This window comes from Podarcis muralis, chromosome 15 (genome assembly GCF_964188315.1).
Source record: "Podarcis muralis chromosome 15, rPodMur119.hap1.1, whole genome shotgun sequence".
Classification (NCBI taxonomy): Eukaryota; Metazoa; Chordata; class Lepidosauria; order Squamata; family Lacertidae; genus Podarcis; species Podarcis muralis.
In genome coordinates this window covers 31,545,170-31,560,879 of record NC_135669.1, presented here as the reverse complement: position 1 = coordinate 31,560,879, position 15,710 = coordinate 31,545,170, and the positions used below count along the sequence as shown (strand labels likewise).

At 49.4% G+C, this 15,710-nt stretch overlaps 1 protein-coding gene across 3 annotated transcripts in view; it reads left to right on the top strand.

The window, feature by feature from the left end:
* RFFL (ring finger and FYVE like domain containing E3 ubiquitin protein ligase) overlaps positions 1–15,092 on the top strand; it is a 38,550-nt gene extending 23,458 nt beyond the window's left edge. For all 3 annotated transcript variants that reach the window (XM_028707311.2, XM_028707312.2, XM_077919633.1), the window contains exons 3-7: positions 1,921–2,310; positions 5,167–5,250; positions 7,163–7,370; positions 9,197–9,220; positions 11,592–15,092. In XM_028707311.2, coding sequence (XP_028563144.2) covers positions 1,921–2,310; positions 5,167–5,250; positions 7,163–7,370; positions 9,197–9,220; positions 11,592–11,782 — 897 coding nt within the window. In that variant the 3' untranslated portion in view covers positions 11,783–15,092. The remainder of the gene's footprint in view (positions 1–1,920; positions 2,311–5,166; positions 5,251–7,162; positions 7,371–9,196; positions 9,221–11,591) is intronic.
* The last annotated feature ends 618 nt before the right edge of the window (positions 15,093–15,710 follow it).

Genomic DNA, 15,710 nt, shown 5'->3' with positions numbered 1-15,710 from the left:
TCACTGCTGGGCTGGGATTTGAACCCAAGGCCAAAATGCCAGCCACCACAAATGCTACCCCAGCACACCACAAGGGACTGCGGGCTTTCTCCTAAGGAATGAGAGCCTGCTTGGAAGCTCTCTGGAACTGCTGTGGTGGCTGAGTGTCCCAAGATCCTCACCATTCCAGTTTTGCTTCTACTGAACACTTTTTAAGTCCGCCAGGTTGGTTTGTTTACAGCCAAAGGTCACCAGAGAACAAGACTCCATTCAGACTCAAGGCAAGGGAGCAGCATTCTGCATCATGCATGTAAGCATTCATTTTGCTGCTGTCAGTAAATGGAGGGAGCATCATATGATAATGGAGAGCAGGATGCTCACTGAGCATCTCAGCAGTTTATACTGAATTACTTGCATGACACAAGGGGCATCTGTAATTTCTCTCCACACCCTCTCCACTGTAAAAATGTGATTAAAAAAAAACAGCTAAAAATTTTGGGCAGTGTCTTATACTGAATCAGACATACCATCACATATGTGTAAGGTGAGCATTTAAGTACAGACTCCTGGATCAGGCCAGTGGCCCATATAGTCTAGCATGCTGCTCTTGCAGGGGCCAACCAGAAGCCTGTGGGAAACCCTCAAGCAGGACCCCCCAGCACAAGAGCAGCCCTCTCCCCTCCTTGGCTTTCCAGCAACTGCTGCTTCCAGCCATGGAGGCTGAGCAATAGCCATCGTGGCTAGTAGTTACTGATAGCCCTCTCCATGAATGTGTCTAATCCTCTTTTAAAACCACTCAAGTTGGTGGCCATCCCTGCCTCCTGTGGGAGGGAGTTCCATAGTTTAACTATGCGTTGTGTGAAGAAGGAATTTCTGTTACGAGTCCTGAATCTTCTAGTATTCGGCCTTGTGGGATGTCCAACAGTTCTAGTGTTATGAGAGAGGGAGGAAAACTTTTCTCTACCCACTTTCTCCGTGCCATGCACAATTTTATAAACTTGACTATCATGTCACACACTCTTTTTCTCTAAACTAAAAAGTCCCAAACGTTGCAGTCATTCCTCATAGGAGAGTTGCTCCAACTCCTTGATCATTTTGGTATTGATCATTGGCAAAGGGTTTTCTCTAACCGTTGTATTGATCCTAAGCAGAAGCAGGCATTAAGTACCGTTGCAACAATGGCTTATGTTGAGATTTTTATGCTACAGTATGAGTGAAGATTCTTTCCTTGAATTCCAAATCCTAAGCGGTCTCGAATCTGGGATAGCAAAACACCATTCTTTTCCCTAGCTTAGCTGGGCTACCAACTCATTTTTATTTAAATCCATCAGCAACTTCTAATTTTCTTGGTTAACAAGCCATCAGTTTCCTTATGTGTATAAAACTATCGTAAAATATACACAGGTACAACAAAGACATGCAATGCCTTGAAAACCAAACCAGTACAAAACAATCATATGAACGGTTGGCTCAGCTTGATTTATCGGTGACTTATCCCGGATCCTACAGTGCCCAGAAGCTCTTGTTTCTTTTTTTGAGACCCAGCTCAAAATACAGGGGTCTGTCTTGTCTCAGAGGCTCCCAAACATTTTTGAGCCACTGTCCCACCCCAGTTCAACAAACACATCTCCAGTGCCCCCTTACCCTATTAAAAACATTATTCTGATTAGTTGTTTCCACGATTCTCTAAGGAAGATAAGAGCACAATAACATTCAAAACAGTGCCAGTTAATTGCACATTTATTAAAAATGCAATTACAACTGTTTAGTTTAATTAATTCAACAGAAATGATGAACCTGGTCCAGTGATACCCATCCGATAAATCATTTAACTCCACCTCTCCCCAAGGGGGCACCACTGACCACTTTGGGAAGCATTGGCCTTTGTCTTCCTCCCTGGCTGCCTCCACCTGACATTCCTCTCTTCCCTTTTCCGGACAGCACACCTGCCTGGACTGCAAAAAGACCTTCTGCCTGGCCTGCTCGCACCAGCCGGAGAGCGGCCCCTGCCTCTGCCACCTCTGCGAGCGGTTCCGGGCCACAGCCTTCCAGCGGGAGGAGCTGATCAAAATGAAGGTGAAAGACCTGCGGGACTACCTGGAGCTGCGGGAGATCTCCACCGAAATGTGCCGCGAGAAGGACGAGCTGGTCTGTCTGATCATCGGCCAGCAGCCCGCTGTGGGTCCCCAGGGAGACAGGACTGCCCGGGTTCCTCCGGTGACAATCGTCTCCCCTGTCCAGGAGCAAGAGGCCCCTGCACCTACCTCACCGGACTGCCCTCCTGAGTGGACTGCGACAGACCCTGCCTTGCAGACTGAGGAGCAGCCACAGGTACTGCCTGGCTGAGTGTTAATCTCCTGTTGAAACACCTGTGTGGTCATTTGCCCTCACTCTTGGGCGGCTTCGTAAGGTTCTTGGCTTGCTTTTCAAGGGTTCATAGCTTCATACATAGACTTTATTTATCAGTCTTGGCATTTCTATATTGCCCAGCCTACCATGTCTTATGTGTGCCCCAGTGCTAAGGTGGGCAGGGCTGGATTTTGGTCTTTCCAATTTCAGCGGTGCCCTGTGTGAGGCCAGGATTTGGTGCCTCTTGCCTTCTGTTCTGCTCAATTCACAACTACGTCATAGTTGTGACACCCTGCAGTGACCCCAAGGCTTGGTGCCCAGTGTGGCGGAATCATTTGCGGTTCCCTAAATCCGCCTCTGAGCTTGGTGTAAAACCAGCCTGAAAGCATTACAAAGCACCGTCAGCGCTATAAAAATAATGCAAAAACTCCAGAAAAGGCCTGAAAGAATATAGGAACATAGGAATCTGCCTTTCTGTTCCGTCTAGCTTAGAAGTGGCTACAAATGACTGGAAGCAGCTCTTTGGGGCTTCAGACAGTCCATGCTCTACCTGCAGATGCCTGAATTTGAACCCAGCACCTCCTGCATGCAAAGCAGATGCTCTTGCACTGCACTGTGGCCCTTTCCAAGATATAGGTCCTGAGAAAATCCTGATATAGGTGCTAAGTGAGCCTCTCTGATGAGAGCATTGTGTGACTGGGGTGCCACCACCAAAAAAGCCCCCTCCCTAGTTTTGAGTTGAGTGCTGTGGGTGCCTTCCCTTCTGCCTCTTCTCCCTCCCACATGCATTAATAAAGAGATAAGGTGTTCACCCACCCACCTTTACTTTTTGAAGTGTTCCAGGTAAAAATGAACTCCAGTAGAATTAACCTGAGCCTTGGAAAACCCATAGAGCTGCAAGAGGAAGTGGGAAAGAGTGGCACTCTTCCCCGCTTCCTCTTACAGCTCTGTCTTTTTCAAGGGAGGAAAAGGAAACCACCCTCATCACCGAGGGGTCAGTGAGCATGGGCAGGCAGGGGAGGGCTCTTAAGAGCACCACTGGGTGACCACTGATCTTTACCAACCTCATGCATCTCCCTGGCAGCCTCTCACCGTTCTGCTGCGTGCTGCCATGGCTCAACCCTTTAGCCCACAGGCTAGCCGGAGGAGACCATAGAGCCCTTTTTGCCCACCCAGCCCCCAACAAGACATGGGGGGTTGGGCAGCACCCAGAGATTGGAGTGCCCTTGGCCCTGCAGCGCTGTGTCACAAAGAGCCAGGCTGCCTTGCATTCTCCATGATGTCAGCCCCGCGTCACAATGGAAGGCAGCAGGGCAGAGCCAGGCCTTCCCAGCATGGGCTCCTGGTGCCTCTCTGCAGCTCAATCATGACTGACCCAGGCCTTGGGGACACCACCCTAGGGTTTCCCTACTCAAGCCTAGGCGGTCTTAACGGGGCTTAGTCAACATTAAGGTAAAGGGGCCCAGCAGACGTCGTTTCCCAGCCAGGAGCAATTTCAGCTGGGGTGTGTTCGGGATCTCCTGAGTTTCCTCTTGGTTCCCCCCACCCCATTGTTTTTGTTTTTCTTTATTTGCAATATATATATATATTGTAAAGAGTGATTCATACGCAGGTGATTTTTTTGTTCTTACATATCAGCACCGCACAGAAGCACCACATGCCTATTTAATTGCATTTCAAGCCATAGAATCATAGAGTGCAATGCAGGAATATGCCACTGTCAAACCTACACCCTTGGTGTTGTCAGCACCATGCTCTGGCCGACTGAGCTACCCAGTGACTGAAATCCAGTGATTTCGGTTTTTATACAATGGTATCATTCCACAAGCTGCCATGTGTTCTCAGAAGCCTATAACCGTGTTCCATTGATGCTGCATATGGAATAAAATTATGCCAGGCTGATGGAAAAGTAGTGATTTTCTTGCCTGTTTGACTCACTTGGACAGGAGTTGTCAGTTTGGCCATTAAGTCCTAGAGTTGTGAGAGCCAGATTGCAAACAGGTCTGCATTTAGCTTCTTCCTCTTGTGATTCCTTGTGCATCCTTCTAGAGTTCAAAAGGACGAAGGAGAGTTTCTGTTTCTTATTAATTGATTGCTTATATATTTAAACTTACTATTACCCAAAGTCTCTAAGCTACTGATGTTAAAGGAAAAGTAGATGCACATATGCAATAACATAGGGAAAAGAGGGGAGGGAATCATATAACACATTATCATTTCATATAATAATATACAACTTATGGAAAAACAACATAGCATCTCTTTAAACAATAGCAAGTGCATTGGTAGTGGTAGTAGTACAGTGGTGCCTCGCAAGACGAAATTAATTCATTCCGCAAGTCTCTTCGTCTTGCGGTTTTTTCGTCTTGCGATGCACGGTTTCCCATAGGAATGCATTGAAAATCAATTAATGCGTTCCTAGGGAAACCGCCTTCAGACCAGGTCCGGGGACAGACTGTCCCCAGACCTCTTCTGAAGGCTGGGGGGGGGGGGACAAGGGCTTTTCTTCCCACCCCCAGCATTTTAAAAAACCCTGGGACAGCGGAGGACTTCTCCGCTGTCCGGGCGATCTTAAAATGCTGGCGGGCGGCATTTTAAAATCGCCCCGGGACAGCGGAGGACTTCTCCGCTGTCCGGGGCGATTTAAAAGCCCCTGGGAAGGCAGGCAGGGGGGACAAAGACTTTCGCCCCCCTCCCGCCTTCAGAAGGTGTAAATCAGCTTTGGGTGGGTTCAGGGTCCTCCAGAGATGGCCCAGCATCTTTTCTAGACTCTTCTGTCTCTCCACGGTGGGTTTTCTAGGAAGTTCAGTCTTTCAGCAGCATCTGTTTTCCTCCTAGGCAAATGGGCATGTCTTACCGAGCCAGGGCGACATGGCGGAAGTTGAGAATGCAGTGGAAGCACTGACCGAGGAGGAGACACAGGTAGGCGAGGGCTGATGATGCAGCCAGAACAAGGAGGCCGTGTGGGGGTGGGCCAGGGGTTGCAATGAGTGCTCTGGATACCGAAAAAGATTATGGGGATCCTTGGTGGTGCAGCGGTTGGATTTCAAGGTAGGTTCAAGCCCCACTTTTACCCGTAAAATCATTTACGTGTGGCCCTATGGAATCTTCGTCCACTTACCTCTTCTGCAGAAGAAGAAGAAGAAGAAGAGTTTGGATTTGATATCCCGCCTTTCACTCCCCTTCAGGAGTCTCAAAGCGGCTAACATTCTCCTTTCCCTTCCTCCCCCACAACAAACACTCTGTGAGGTGAGTGGGGCTGAGAGACTTCAAAGAAGTGTGACTGGCCCAAGGTCACCCAGCAGCTGCATGTGGAGGAGCGGAGACGTGAACCCGGTTCCCCAGATTACGTGACTACCGCTCTTAACCACTACACCACACTGGCTCTCTGCAGCCCCACAGCTTGAATTTCACAGTGTGATGTCCCCTCGCTGGTGGACTGGTCTCCATCCTCTGCTACCCACCAGCTGATTGTATGGAGCTTGAAACCTGTTTCGCGTTCCTCTGGTTCCGAAATGCCAGGGAGTGCGTGTACACACACACATTCAAGGAAGGCAAAAATACCAGTGCGGTTTTGAAATTGGTGGCTAAAATCTGTGCGGTTCTGAAAGGTTCAGTCTGCTCTCTAGGTTCAAAAAAGCATCCAGTTGTATCCAAACATAGACGAAAACCTGCTCCTCAGTCTCAGGAACCATCATGCAAAATTGGATGCTGATAGCATAAAAGGTGTCTGAATGCCCAGCAAACAGGCAAACGACTTTCCAAAACACACAGTAGATCTGTTTGTATGAGAGATGTGTATATCTCTGTCTGTGTGGTATATTATTTATGCCCTACGTCTTCGCCAGTATTGGTTCGAAAAGTGAGCCACAGCCAATCACATGATAGAATATTAGGGGATTTTGTGTTGTGTGTAAGATGTCAGGATAGGAATTTGTTCAGTCCACATTTTTAAACAAACTGACCTAGTTTGCAACTCCCAGGCAAATAGACAGATCAGAAATATGATAGTCCTTTTAGTTTTGCACTTCTCCAAATTTTGTAATTCCAGTTCTTGGCTCAGAAAAACGTACTGCAAAGCATGCAAATGCATTAGGATAAAAGTATTATTTAGAAATGCATTGAATTTGAATATGGGTCCCCCCCCTTTAAATAATAACAAATTAATGAAGAGATGGGATGGGATGGAGTTAAACTTAGAGGAAGTATACTGATCAGTCCTTCCTTAGTATCAAGGAGGAGAGATGACTGAAGCTTGCTGTTGTAGTCCCTCTCTCTCCCTGCCCTCTGCTTTCCATCTCTTCTTGCCATAGCCCAGCCTACCCCAGCCTGGTGCCCTGTGCCTCCCACCATCCCTGAGCATTGACCATGCTAGCTGGGGCTGATGGGACTTACACTCCAAAATATCTGGAAGGCAGTCGGTTTGAGAAGTCTGTCGGTTTCTACCACCCGTGTGTTTTTATTAAAGCTAAACACATTCATGCCACTAACTTCACCCAGATGCACCCTGATAAATATTGCCCCCAGTTCATGGGTCCAGGTTAGAAAGGCATTGCAGGCAAATAAATCTGGTTTCTAGCACCGGGTGCCCAGATATCATTACACCCTCATGTGCTTGGTGAAACATTTAGGTGTGTGATTTCCACATAGCAGAGCAGTGACTGCACCTGAAGACCCATCTTGTAAAGTCTGTGCCTTCATGCCTAAACTTCATGTGTTGGAGAGACAGCTGATTTTGGCTGGCTAGCAGATAGAGAGGACCCCCCCTTTTTTTGCTGCAGCAGAGCCAGGCTGAAGCCTCGCAGCCTTACCCGCAAACCACTTTGTATTTCAGTCCACCGACTCTGAGGATAACCTAGTTCCGGGGCGGAGGGCATCTCTCTCTGACCTGACAAGTGTGAGAGACATTGATGCCCTCTCCGTAAGGCAGCTGAAGGAGATCCTCGCTCGGAACTTTGTCAACTACAAGGGCTGTTGTGAGAAATGGGAGCTGATGGAGAGAGTGACCCGCCTGTACAAAGAGAAGGACCTTCAGCAGCTGGGTAAGGATTCGGGGGGGGGGGGCAGAAAATACACACACACACCCCGACCGTATTTTTCAGTGTATAACACGCCCCCATGTATAAGAGGCCCCCTATTTTTGGGGACTCAAAAATAAGAAGATGGGGGAGATTGCCTCCGTGTATAAGACTACCCCCCCTTTTAACATTATTTTTAGTAAAAAAATCCTAGTCTTATACACGGAAAAGTACGGTATATATCAAGGGTCCGCAAACTTTTTCATCGGGGCCGTCCGCTGTCCCTCAGACCTTGTGGGGGCCCCGACTATATATATATATAGTTTTTTGGGGGAAATGCCCCACAAATAACCCAGAGATGCATTTAAAATAAAAGCACACATTCTACTCATGTAAAAACACGCTGATTCTCGGACTGTCTGCAGGCCGGATTTAGAAGGAGATTGGGCTGGATCCGGCCCCCCGGCCTTAGTTTGCATACCCATGGTATATACCGTATTTTTCGCACCATAGGACGCACTTTTTCCCCTCAAAAAATGAAGGGGAAATGTGTGTGCGTCCTATGGTGTGAATGCAGGCTTTTGCTGAAGCCTGGAGAGTGAGAGGGGTCGGTGCGCACCAACCCCTCACGCTCTCCAGGCTTCGCACACCTCTCCGCAAGCAGCGGGAGAGTTGCCTGCATGCTGAAGCCTGCGTGCGCTGAGATCAGCGCGTCCAGGCTTCGCGGACCTCTCCGCAAGCAGCGGGAGCGCTCCCGCTCCTTGCGGAGAGTTGCCGGCATGCCGAAGCCTGCGCGCGCTGAGATGAGCGCGTCCAAGCTTCACGGACCTCCCCGCAAGCAGCGGGAGCGCTCCCGCTGCTTGCGGAGAGTTGCCGGCATGCCGAAGCCTGCACGCGCTGAGATCAGCGCGTCCAGGCTTCGCAGACCTCTCCACAAGCAGCGGGAGCCAGCGCTGGGCTCCCACGGCTTGCAGAGAGCTGCCTGTTTGGGGGCTGGGGTCGGGGGAAGCTCGAGCTTCCCCCGCCCCAGCCCCGCACCTGGGGGGGAAAAATAATTTCCCCCCCTTTATTTCCCCCCCAAAAAACTGGGTGCGCCCTATGGTCCGGTGCACCCTATGGTGCGAAAAATATGGTATATTTCATCTGCACATATCTTTGTATATCTGTGGGAATGAGAGGGGTTTTTTAGTTTAGAGAAAAGTTGAGTAGGAGGCGGCATCCCACAAGTTTGTGAAATGCTGCGCAGCATGGAGAAAGTGGATAAAGGTTTTTCCTCCCTCTCCCCGCACTTCACATCCCATGAAGTTGAATGTGGGGAGATTTAGGATAAAGGAAAGCCCCTCTTCATGCAGCACATGGTTAATCTATGGAACTCACACCCTTAGGAAGAGCCACGTTGGATGGTTTTCAAAGATTAGACAAATTCGTGAAAGAGAAAGCTATCGATGGCCACCGGCCATGAGGGTTCTGCTCTGCCTCCACAGCTGGAGGCAGCAATGTTTCTGAATACCAGTTGCTGGAAACCAAAGGAAAGGAGGGGGCTCTTACACTTGGGTCCCCTAACAAGCATCTGGTTGGCCATGGTGAGAACAGGATTCTGGACTAGATGAGCCATTGGCCTGATGCAGCCACAGGGTCTCATGAAACTGGCATAAAAAGTGTAGAAGCCTCTGGCCCACCATAGGATCTCCCATTCCCAGAGCTTTGTTTCTTTTTCTCCTAAGTAATTTTTCCAGTCCCTACTCCCTTCTTCCCAGGAGGCAGTAGCAAGGGAATGACACATCTTGTTCATTTATATTGAGCACTGTTGCAATAGGATTTCATCAAACTTCTCTTTTTTCTGTTTTCAGTTTCTGATACGGATGATCAAGCTGGTAAGCAGCCCTTGTTTTTCCTTTCAAAATGGTTGCTCAATGGGAAGGACAGGCATTTATTTTGTGTGGGGGTGGGGGGGGTGGGGCTTTGTCTCTCTTATTTATGGACAGCAGGTAATCATATATGAATGTGTATACACCTTGATGATAGGGTAAGAATCTTAAAATGGCAAAGCCCAGAGTTGATGATGGGAAGTTTTGGAAAGCGGCTCTCGCTCAGATATGGGCCCCTTCCCCACAGAGTGCTCTATGTGGGGCTTTCCTTGTTCCAGATTTGGAAGCTGTACCATGATTGCCCATCAGCAGAGAACGCCTCTGCTCAGAAATCTTCACTAGTTGCCGATTTGCTGTCTGGCTAAGTTCAAGGTGTTACTATTAGTATATAAAGGCCTTAACAACTTGGGACCAGTTTACCTGCAAGATCACCTTACCTCATATGTGCCCACTCGACTGATCCAAACCGTTACAGGTGCATTCTGAATGTTGGCGGTGGGAAGGAAAACCCTTCTCCCACCCCAAGTCTTCAGGACAGCCATCCGAAGGCTGGCGCAGGGAGAAGGTCTCTCCGCCCCGCCGCCAGGCTTCGGAGCAGCCTTCCGAAGCCTGGCGGAGGGGCAGAGAGACCTCCTCCCGCCGCCAGGCTTCGGAGCATCCTTCAGAGGCTGCTGCCATAGTCACGCCTCACTTCTCCAGCTGGGAGAGGGTCGCGGGGCTATGGCTTCATTAGCCCCGCACGCTCTCTCCCGGCTGGAGAGGTGACGCTCGGCTATGGAGGCTCCTGCCATAGGCGCGCGTCACCTGGGAGAGGGTCGCGGGGGGCTGCTTTAGCCCCGCGCACGCTCTCCCGGCTGGAGAGGTGACGCTCGGCTATGGAGGCTCCTGCCATAGGCGCGCGCCACCTGGGAGAGGGTCGCGGGGGGCTGCTTTAGCCCCGCGTGCGCTCTCGTGGCTGGAGAGGTGATGCTCGGCTATGGAGGCTCCCGCCATAGGCGCGCGTCACCTGGGAGAGGGTCGTGGGGGGCTGCTTTAGCCCCGCGCGTGCTCTCGCAGCTGGAGAGGTGACGCGCGCCTATGGAGGCTCCTGCCATAGGCGCGCGTCACCTCTCCAGCCGGGAGAGGGTCGCGGGGGGGCTGCTTTAGCTTCTTTAGCTTCGGAGCAGCCTTCCGAAGGCTGGCGGCGGGAGGAGGTCTCTCCGCCCCACCGCCAGCCTTCAGAGGAGGTCCGAGGACAGTGGGGAAGACGCGCTGCGCTTCCCCGCTGTCCCGGAGATTTCCCTATGGGCTTTCGTCTTGCGAAGGAAGCCCATAGGGAAATTCGTTTTGCGAAGCGCCTCCAAAACGGAAAACCCTTTCGTCTAGCGGGTTTTCCGTCTTGCGAGGCGTTCGTCTTGCGGGGCATCACTGTACTTCTTTTTTGATGCTTGCTAAAAACATTCTTATTTAGGCAAGCCTATTTATTATTATTATTATTATTATTATTATTATTATTATTATTATTTACCAACCCTTCACCCTAAGCTCCCAGAGCGGGTTACAACAAAGAAAAACCAACATTAATGTTAAAACACCAGTACAGCCATACCTTGGAAGTCGAATGGCATCTGTTCCGGAAGTCCGTTCGACTTCCAAAATGTTGGAAAACCAAATTGCAGCTTCTGATTGGCTGCAGGAAGCTCCTGTAGCAGAAGCCCTGTCAAACGTTCAGGTTCCAAAAGAACGTTTGCAAACAGGAATACTCACTTCCGGGTTTGCGGCGTTGGGGAGCCAAAACGTCCGAGTTCCAGGGTGTTTGGAATCCAAGGTACAACGGTACAGCATATTAAAGGTAAAGGGACCCCTGACCATTAGGTCCAGTTATGGCCGACTCTGGGGTTGCAGCGCTCATCTCGCTTTATTGGCCAAGGGAGCCGGCGTACAGCTTCCGGGTCATGTGGCCAGCATGAGTAAGCTGCTTCTGGCAAACCAGACCAGTGCATGGAAACGCCGTTTACCTTCCCGCCGGAGCGGTACGTATTTATCTACTTGCACTTTGACGTGCTTTCAAACTGCTAGGTTGGCAGGAGAAGGGACTGAGCAATGGGAGCTCACCTTGTCACGGGGATTCGAACCGCCGATCTTCTGATCAGCAAGTCCTAGGCTCTGTGGTTTATCCCACAGCGCCACCCATGTTCTGTACAGCATATGAAAAGCAGTTTAAAACAACTATATATCCAGACATGTAGAATGTTCGACGAGAATCTTAATCTGTGTTTAGCTTATTATTGATATTAATTATTTTTCTGAACGATTTAAATAACTTTTTATTGATGTTTGTAAACTGCTTTGAGGCTTTCTTTTTCTTATAATCAAGCCCCCCCCTTTTCCGTTCCAGCTCCATCTGGCAACGCCACTCTCCCTGGCTCGGAGGACAACCTCTGCAAGATCTGCATGGACTCCGTCATTGATTGCGTCCTCCTGGAGTGCGGCCACATGGTCACCTGCACCAAGTGTGGGAAGCGCATGAACGAGTGCCCCATCTGCCGGCAGTACGTGATCAGAGCTGTCCATGTCTTCAGGTCTTAAGGGCTTTGTCCGAAGCAGGGCGGAATATCGTCTTAGAAGACTCACCCCACTGTGACGGAGAGCTGATGGGTCCCAGCTATCCAGCCCCTCCTCCCCTCCATTCCTAAGGCGCCCCCTTACAGGTGATGGGCGAGGCAAGGGATGGAGGAACTGCAAAAAGACTCAAGAGCTGTGATAGGCTGGGCTCCCCCCTCCCCACACACGTACAATACTGTACATTATACCGCAGTGCCTGGAGAGCTGGAAATCCTCAACAGATCTCGAAAGTGATGCGCCGTTCCTCCCTCTCTCTGTTTGCTTGCAACAGGGCATCAACAAAAGGCGTGGCTTTCCCCCAGACGTTGAGGCTCTTCCCCTCTGGAGTGAATAAAACAAGGTGGTCTAAAGAGGAAGAGATAACTCGCTGCTCTCAGTTCTCTCCTCTTTTCTCTAAAGAGGCCATTGACAGGGACATCGGCATTTTCATTTCTGTGACTTGTTCCTCCTTTCAAAGCGTTTTTACATTTTTTTTGGTGAAACAAAACACAAGGACCTCTTCGGTTTGTTCGCTAGCCTTGCAGGTCAGGCTAAATGCTGCCTTGGATGCATAATCCAAGCAAATGCGTGGCTTCCTGGTGGCCATGGTGAGGAATGTCCCTCCCGTTCATGTAAGGTGGGACTGGGAGCGGATTTGCAACTGTGAAGGAGACATTTCAGTCCAGTGTCTTGGCACAGGAGTTTCTTTGGGGCTACTTCCTTGCGTTTCATAATTTTTTGTTTACCACCCCCTTCCTGTGAGCAAGCACAGTGGTCTTTGCAGAGCCCTGGGTTTACTTGTAGAATTAGTTATGTCTTCTGTTCTGTGCAGGAAAGGAGGGCCATACCCTTTGGAATGGACCTTGGCCAGAGCAGTTTCATTTTGGGGAGCGGTAAAACCAGTCACCTCGTTCTGATGTGTCTCTGAACTCCCCCAAGGCCCTCGTGCGCTGATAAATCATGATATTAGTGTGAGTAGGCAGTTTTGAGATTATTTTGTTGGGTCTCTGGCGACTCTCCGCTATGAAACTGGAATGGACAAATTTCTCATCAGCTTACTTCAGGAGGCTGAAGATTGCGTCCTAGTTGGCTTTTTATTTTTTTAAATGCTTGTTTTGCCTTATGGATGCCAAACCATGGCATCTCAGTTGCCTGTTTTGAGAAGGCAAGCCCATTAGTCATCTGCTGGAGTGCTGGCTCGATTGGAAGAGAGGACTTTGCCAATGGCAGGGGAGATTCCTGCAGGTAAGGGCCCCTGCCCTTTTACCCTGAAATCAGCTCTCGAGTGCCGCTTCATACATCGCCCAGACGGCAGCCTCTGGTTTGTCAATTCCCCTGAACATGGACTTTTTTTTTAATACAAGCAGTTGCCTGGAGGAGACAGAACAATATCCCCGTCTTAAGGAGAGCCCATCTTCTTACTGTTAACGGTGGAGCCTCTCATCAGTAACTCTCAGACATGGGCTTGGAAATATCCAGGGAGCAGCAGCTCTGTTTACACACATTCTCTGCCTTTCTCTCCCCTGTGGTTCGAAAGCCTTAAACAACAATGGTACTTTTTCTTCTGCTTGTTCTTTCCCTCAGCAGTGTCTTAACTCTCAAGTGGACCCAGTGGCCTTTCTGGACCAAACTCCAGGTATTTTAAGTGCCTCGCAGAGATGAAGGGTTGCGGGGTGGGGGTTGAATAATATAAACTTGCCTTAAACTTCTTGAGTCTTGCACCGTTACAGAAAGGGGCTTGCGGGAAAAGTGTTGGGCGTAAAATGTGTATGCAGAGTGGTTGAGTGGGGCTGTAGACAGCGTATTGCTGCTGGTCTTTGCTTGCCTGCAGGTAGACATGTCCATTGTGGAAAAAGGCAGGCTACATCCTTCCTTGTGGCAGCAAGGCTCACTCTCTCTCCCCTCCCTGAATGCTTTAATCTTCATGGCAGCATAGCTTTCTGAGGCACCAGACAGTCTTTCCAGAAAAAAACATGTGCATGCACCATGTTTGATATGCACTATGATGCCCCATTCTTTCCAAAGATCTGGCTTCTGAACTGGACCGTTTGTACCTGAATTGTGGGCCTGCAAAGTGATGGGACCCTCACCCCTTGCTCCTGGGTAGCACCTGCTGCTGGACAGATGTGCTGTCTGCATATGCCTCTATAAATTTTGCTGCCAGCTTAGCCAGTACGGACAGTGAAGGGGGGGAAAAGTTCTGCCTGGGAGCGATTAAACCAAAGAACAACTTTAATTGGCTGCTGCTTTATTTACTCAAGGACTGGAAGATTTTTATAACTCACACACCTGTGCCTAGGGGGAGAAGAGCTAATCTTGCTTGTTTACTTGCCTCAGCAATGGAGCTGTACCAAAACAGCACACCAACAGACTACAGATGTGCAGAAAAGCCTGAGCATTCCGTTATTTCCAATTTTCACAGCTAGTGGTGGAAACCCTATGTGAGCCATTCTCCCTTTTGATCTTCCAAATTTCTTTTCCCTTTGTAGGAAAAGCCTTTGCCAATTTTTCTGATCCTAACTTCACTCTCCAAGGTATGGATGGGCGGACAAGCTGTGGGGATGGAGTTTATATGGGGTTAATGTTGCAGGAAAGCCAGTATCCGAGAATGATACTTTGTATGCACAGTTCTTCCTGCTCCCACCCTCAAACTTTGGAGAAGTTCTTATGTGGTTGCAGTTTTGAGGAACGATTTAAAAAAGATCAAGGGGATGAATTTCGATCATTTGTAAGGGAGAACTATCAGTAAGGAAAAAAATTGGGATAGATGGGGAGGCAGGAAAGAGGCAGCTCATTAAATGAGGAAAATGTATTGGTCTACACACATGGGTAAATTAAGTGCATTATTAGATTTAACAGGGAACTATTTGTGTCTAGCAGTTAACTCTGGAAAGCAGAGCTAGATACAGGAAGAGTGTGTGGTTGGAGATGGGAATTTCCCCACCCATTCAACTTGCTTATGTTTGTCTTGGTAACAAAGTGCACAAGTTGGTCTTAACTGATCGCCCCTCCTTCCTTTGCTGGAAAGCTGGCTATGCTTCCTGGGCTGTGATCTGGTGAAAGTGATGCTGGTTTGTGACTTGGCAGGAAGCTGCTGCCCTAAAGCTGTGGAAAATAAATTTCGTCTGAAAAGTTTTTTGTTTTTTTTAATACAGCAAATGTATGCTTTGTTTGACCAGCGTGAAAGTTAAGTCTATTAATTGAGGCCTGTTGAACCACACACAGTTTCTTACAGATGGTGGAACTGAATCCTGCCTTATAATTTTATAATAAAATGGAAATGCCTTCTAAAAAAGTGACTTCTGTCATCTTTTCAACAGCAGATACATTCCTTTGCCTCCCTGCTCCAAGTAGGTTTTCGGTAGCAATGTGTTCTGATGCTCTTAGAAAATGTGCATCATTTGAGGCTGGTATTCAACCAGTCAACTAGGGACGCGGGTGGCGCTGTGGGTAAAGGCCTCAGCGCCTAGTGCTTGCCGATCGAAAGGTCGGCGGTTCGAATCCCCGCGGCGGGGTGCGCTCCCGTCGTTCGGTCCCAGCGCCTGCCAACCTAGCAGTTCGAAAGCACCCCCGGGTGCAAGTGGATAAATAGGGACCGCTTACCAGCGGGAAGGTAAACGGCGTTCCGTGTGCTGTGCTGGCTCGCCAGATGCAGCTTGTCACGCTGGCCACGTGACCCGGAAGTGTCTGCGGACAGCGCTGGCCCCCGGCCTCTTAAGTGAGATGGGCGCACAACCCTAGAGTCGGACACGACTGGCCCGTACGGGCAGGGGTACCTTTACCTTTTATTCAACCAGTGGAAATCCATTCTGTTACCCAAGTAAAGTGTGCATTGTCAGGCTTGCTCTCTAGAACTGGTGGCACCTGGAGTCAGTGCTATTTTTCTAGAAAAAGAGGTACTAGAACTCACCAC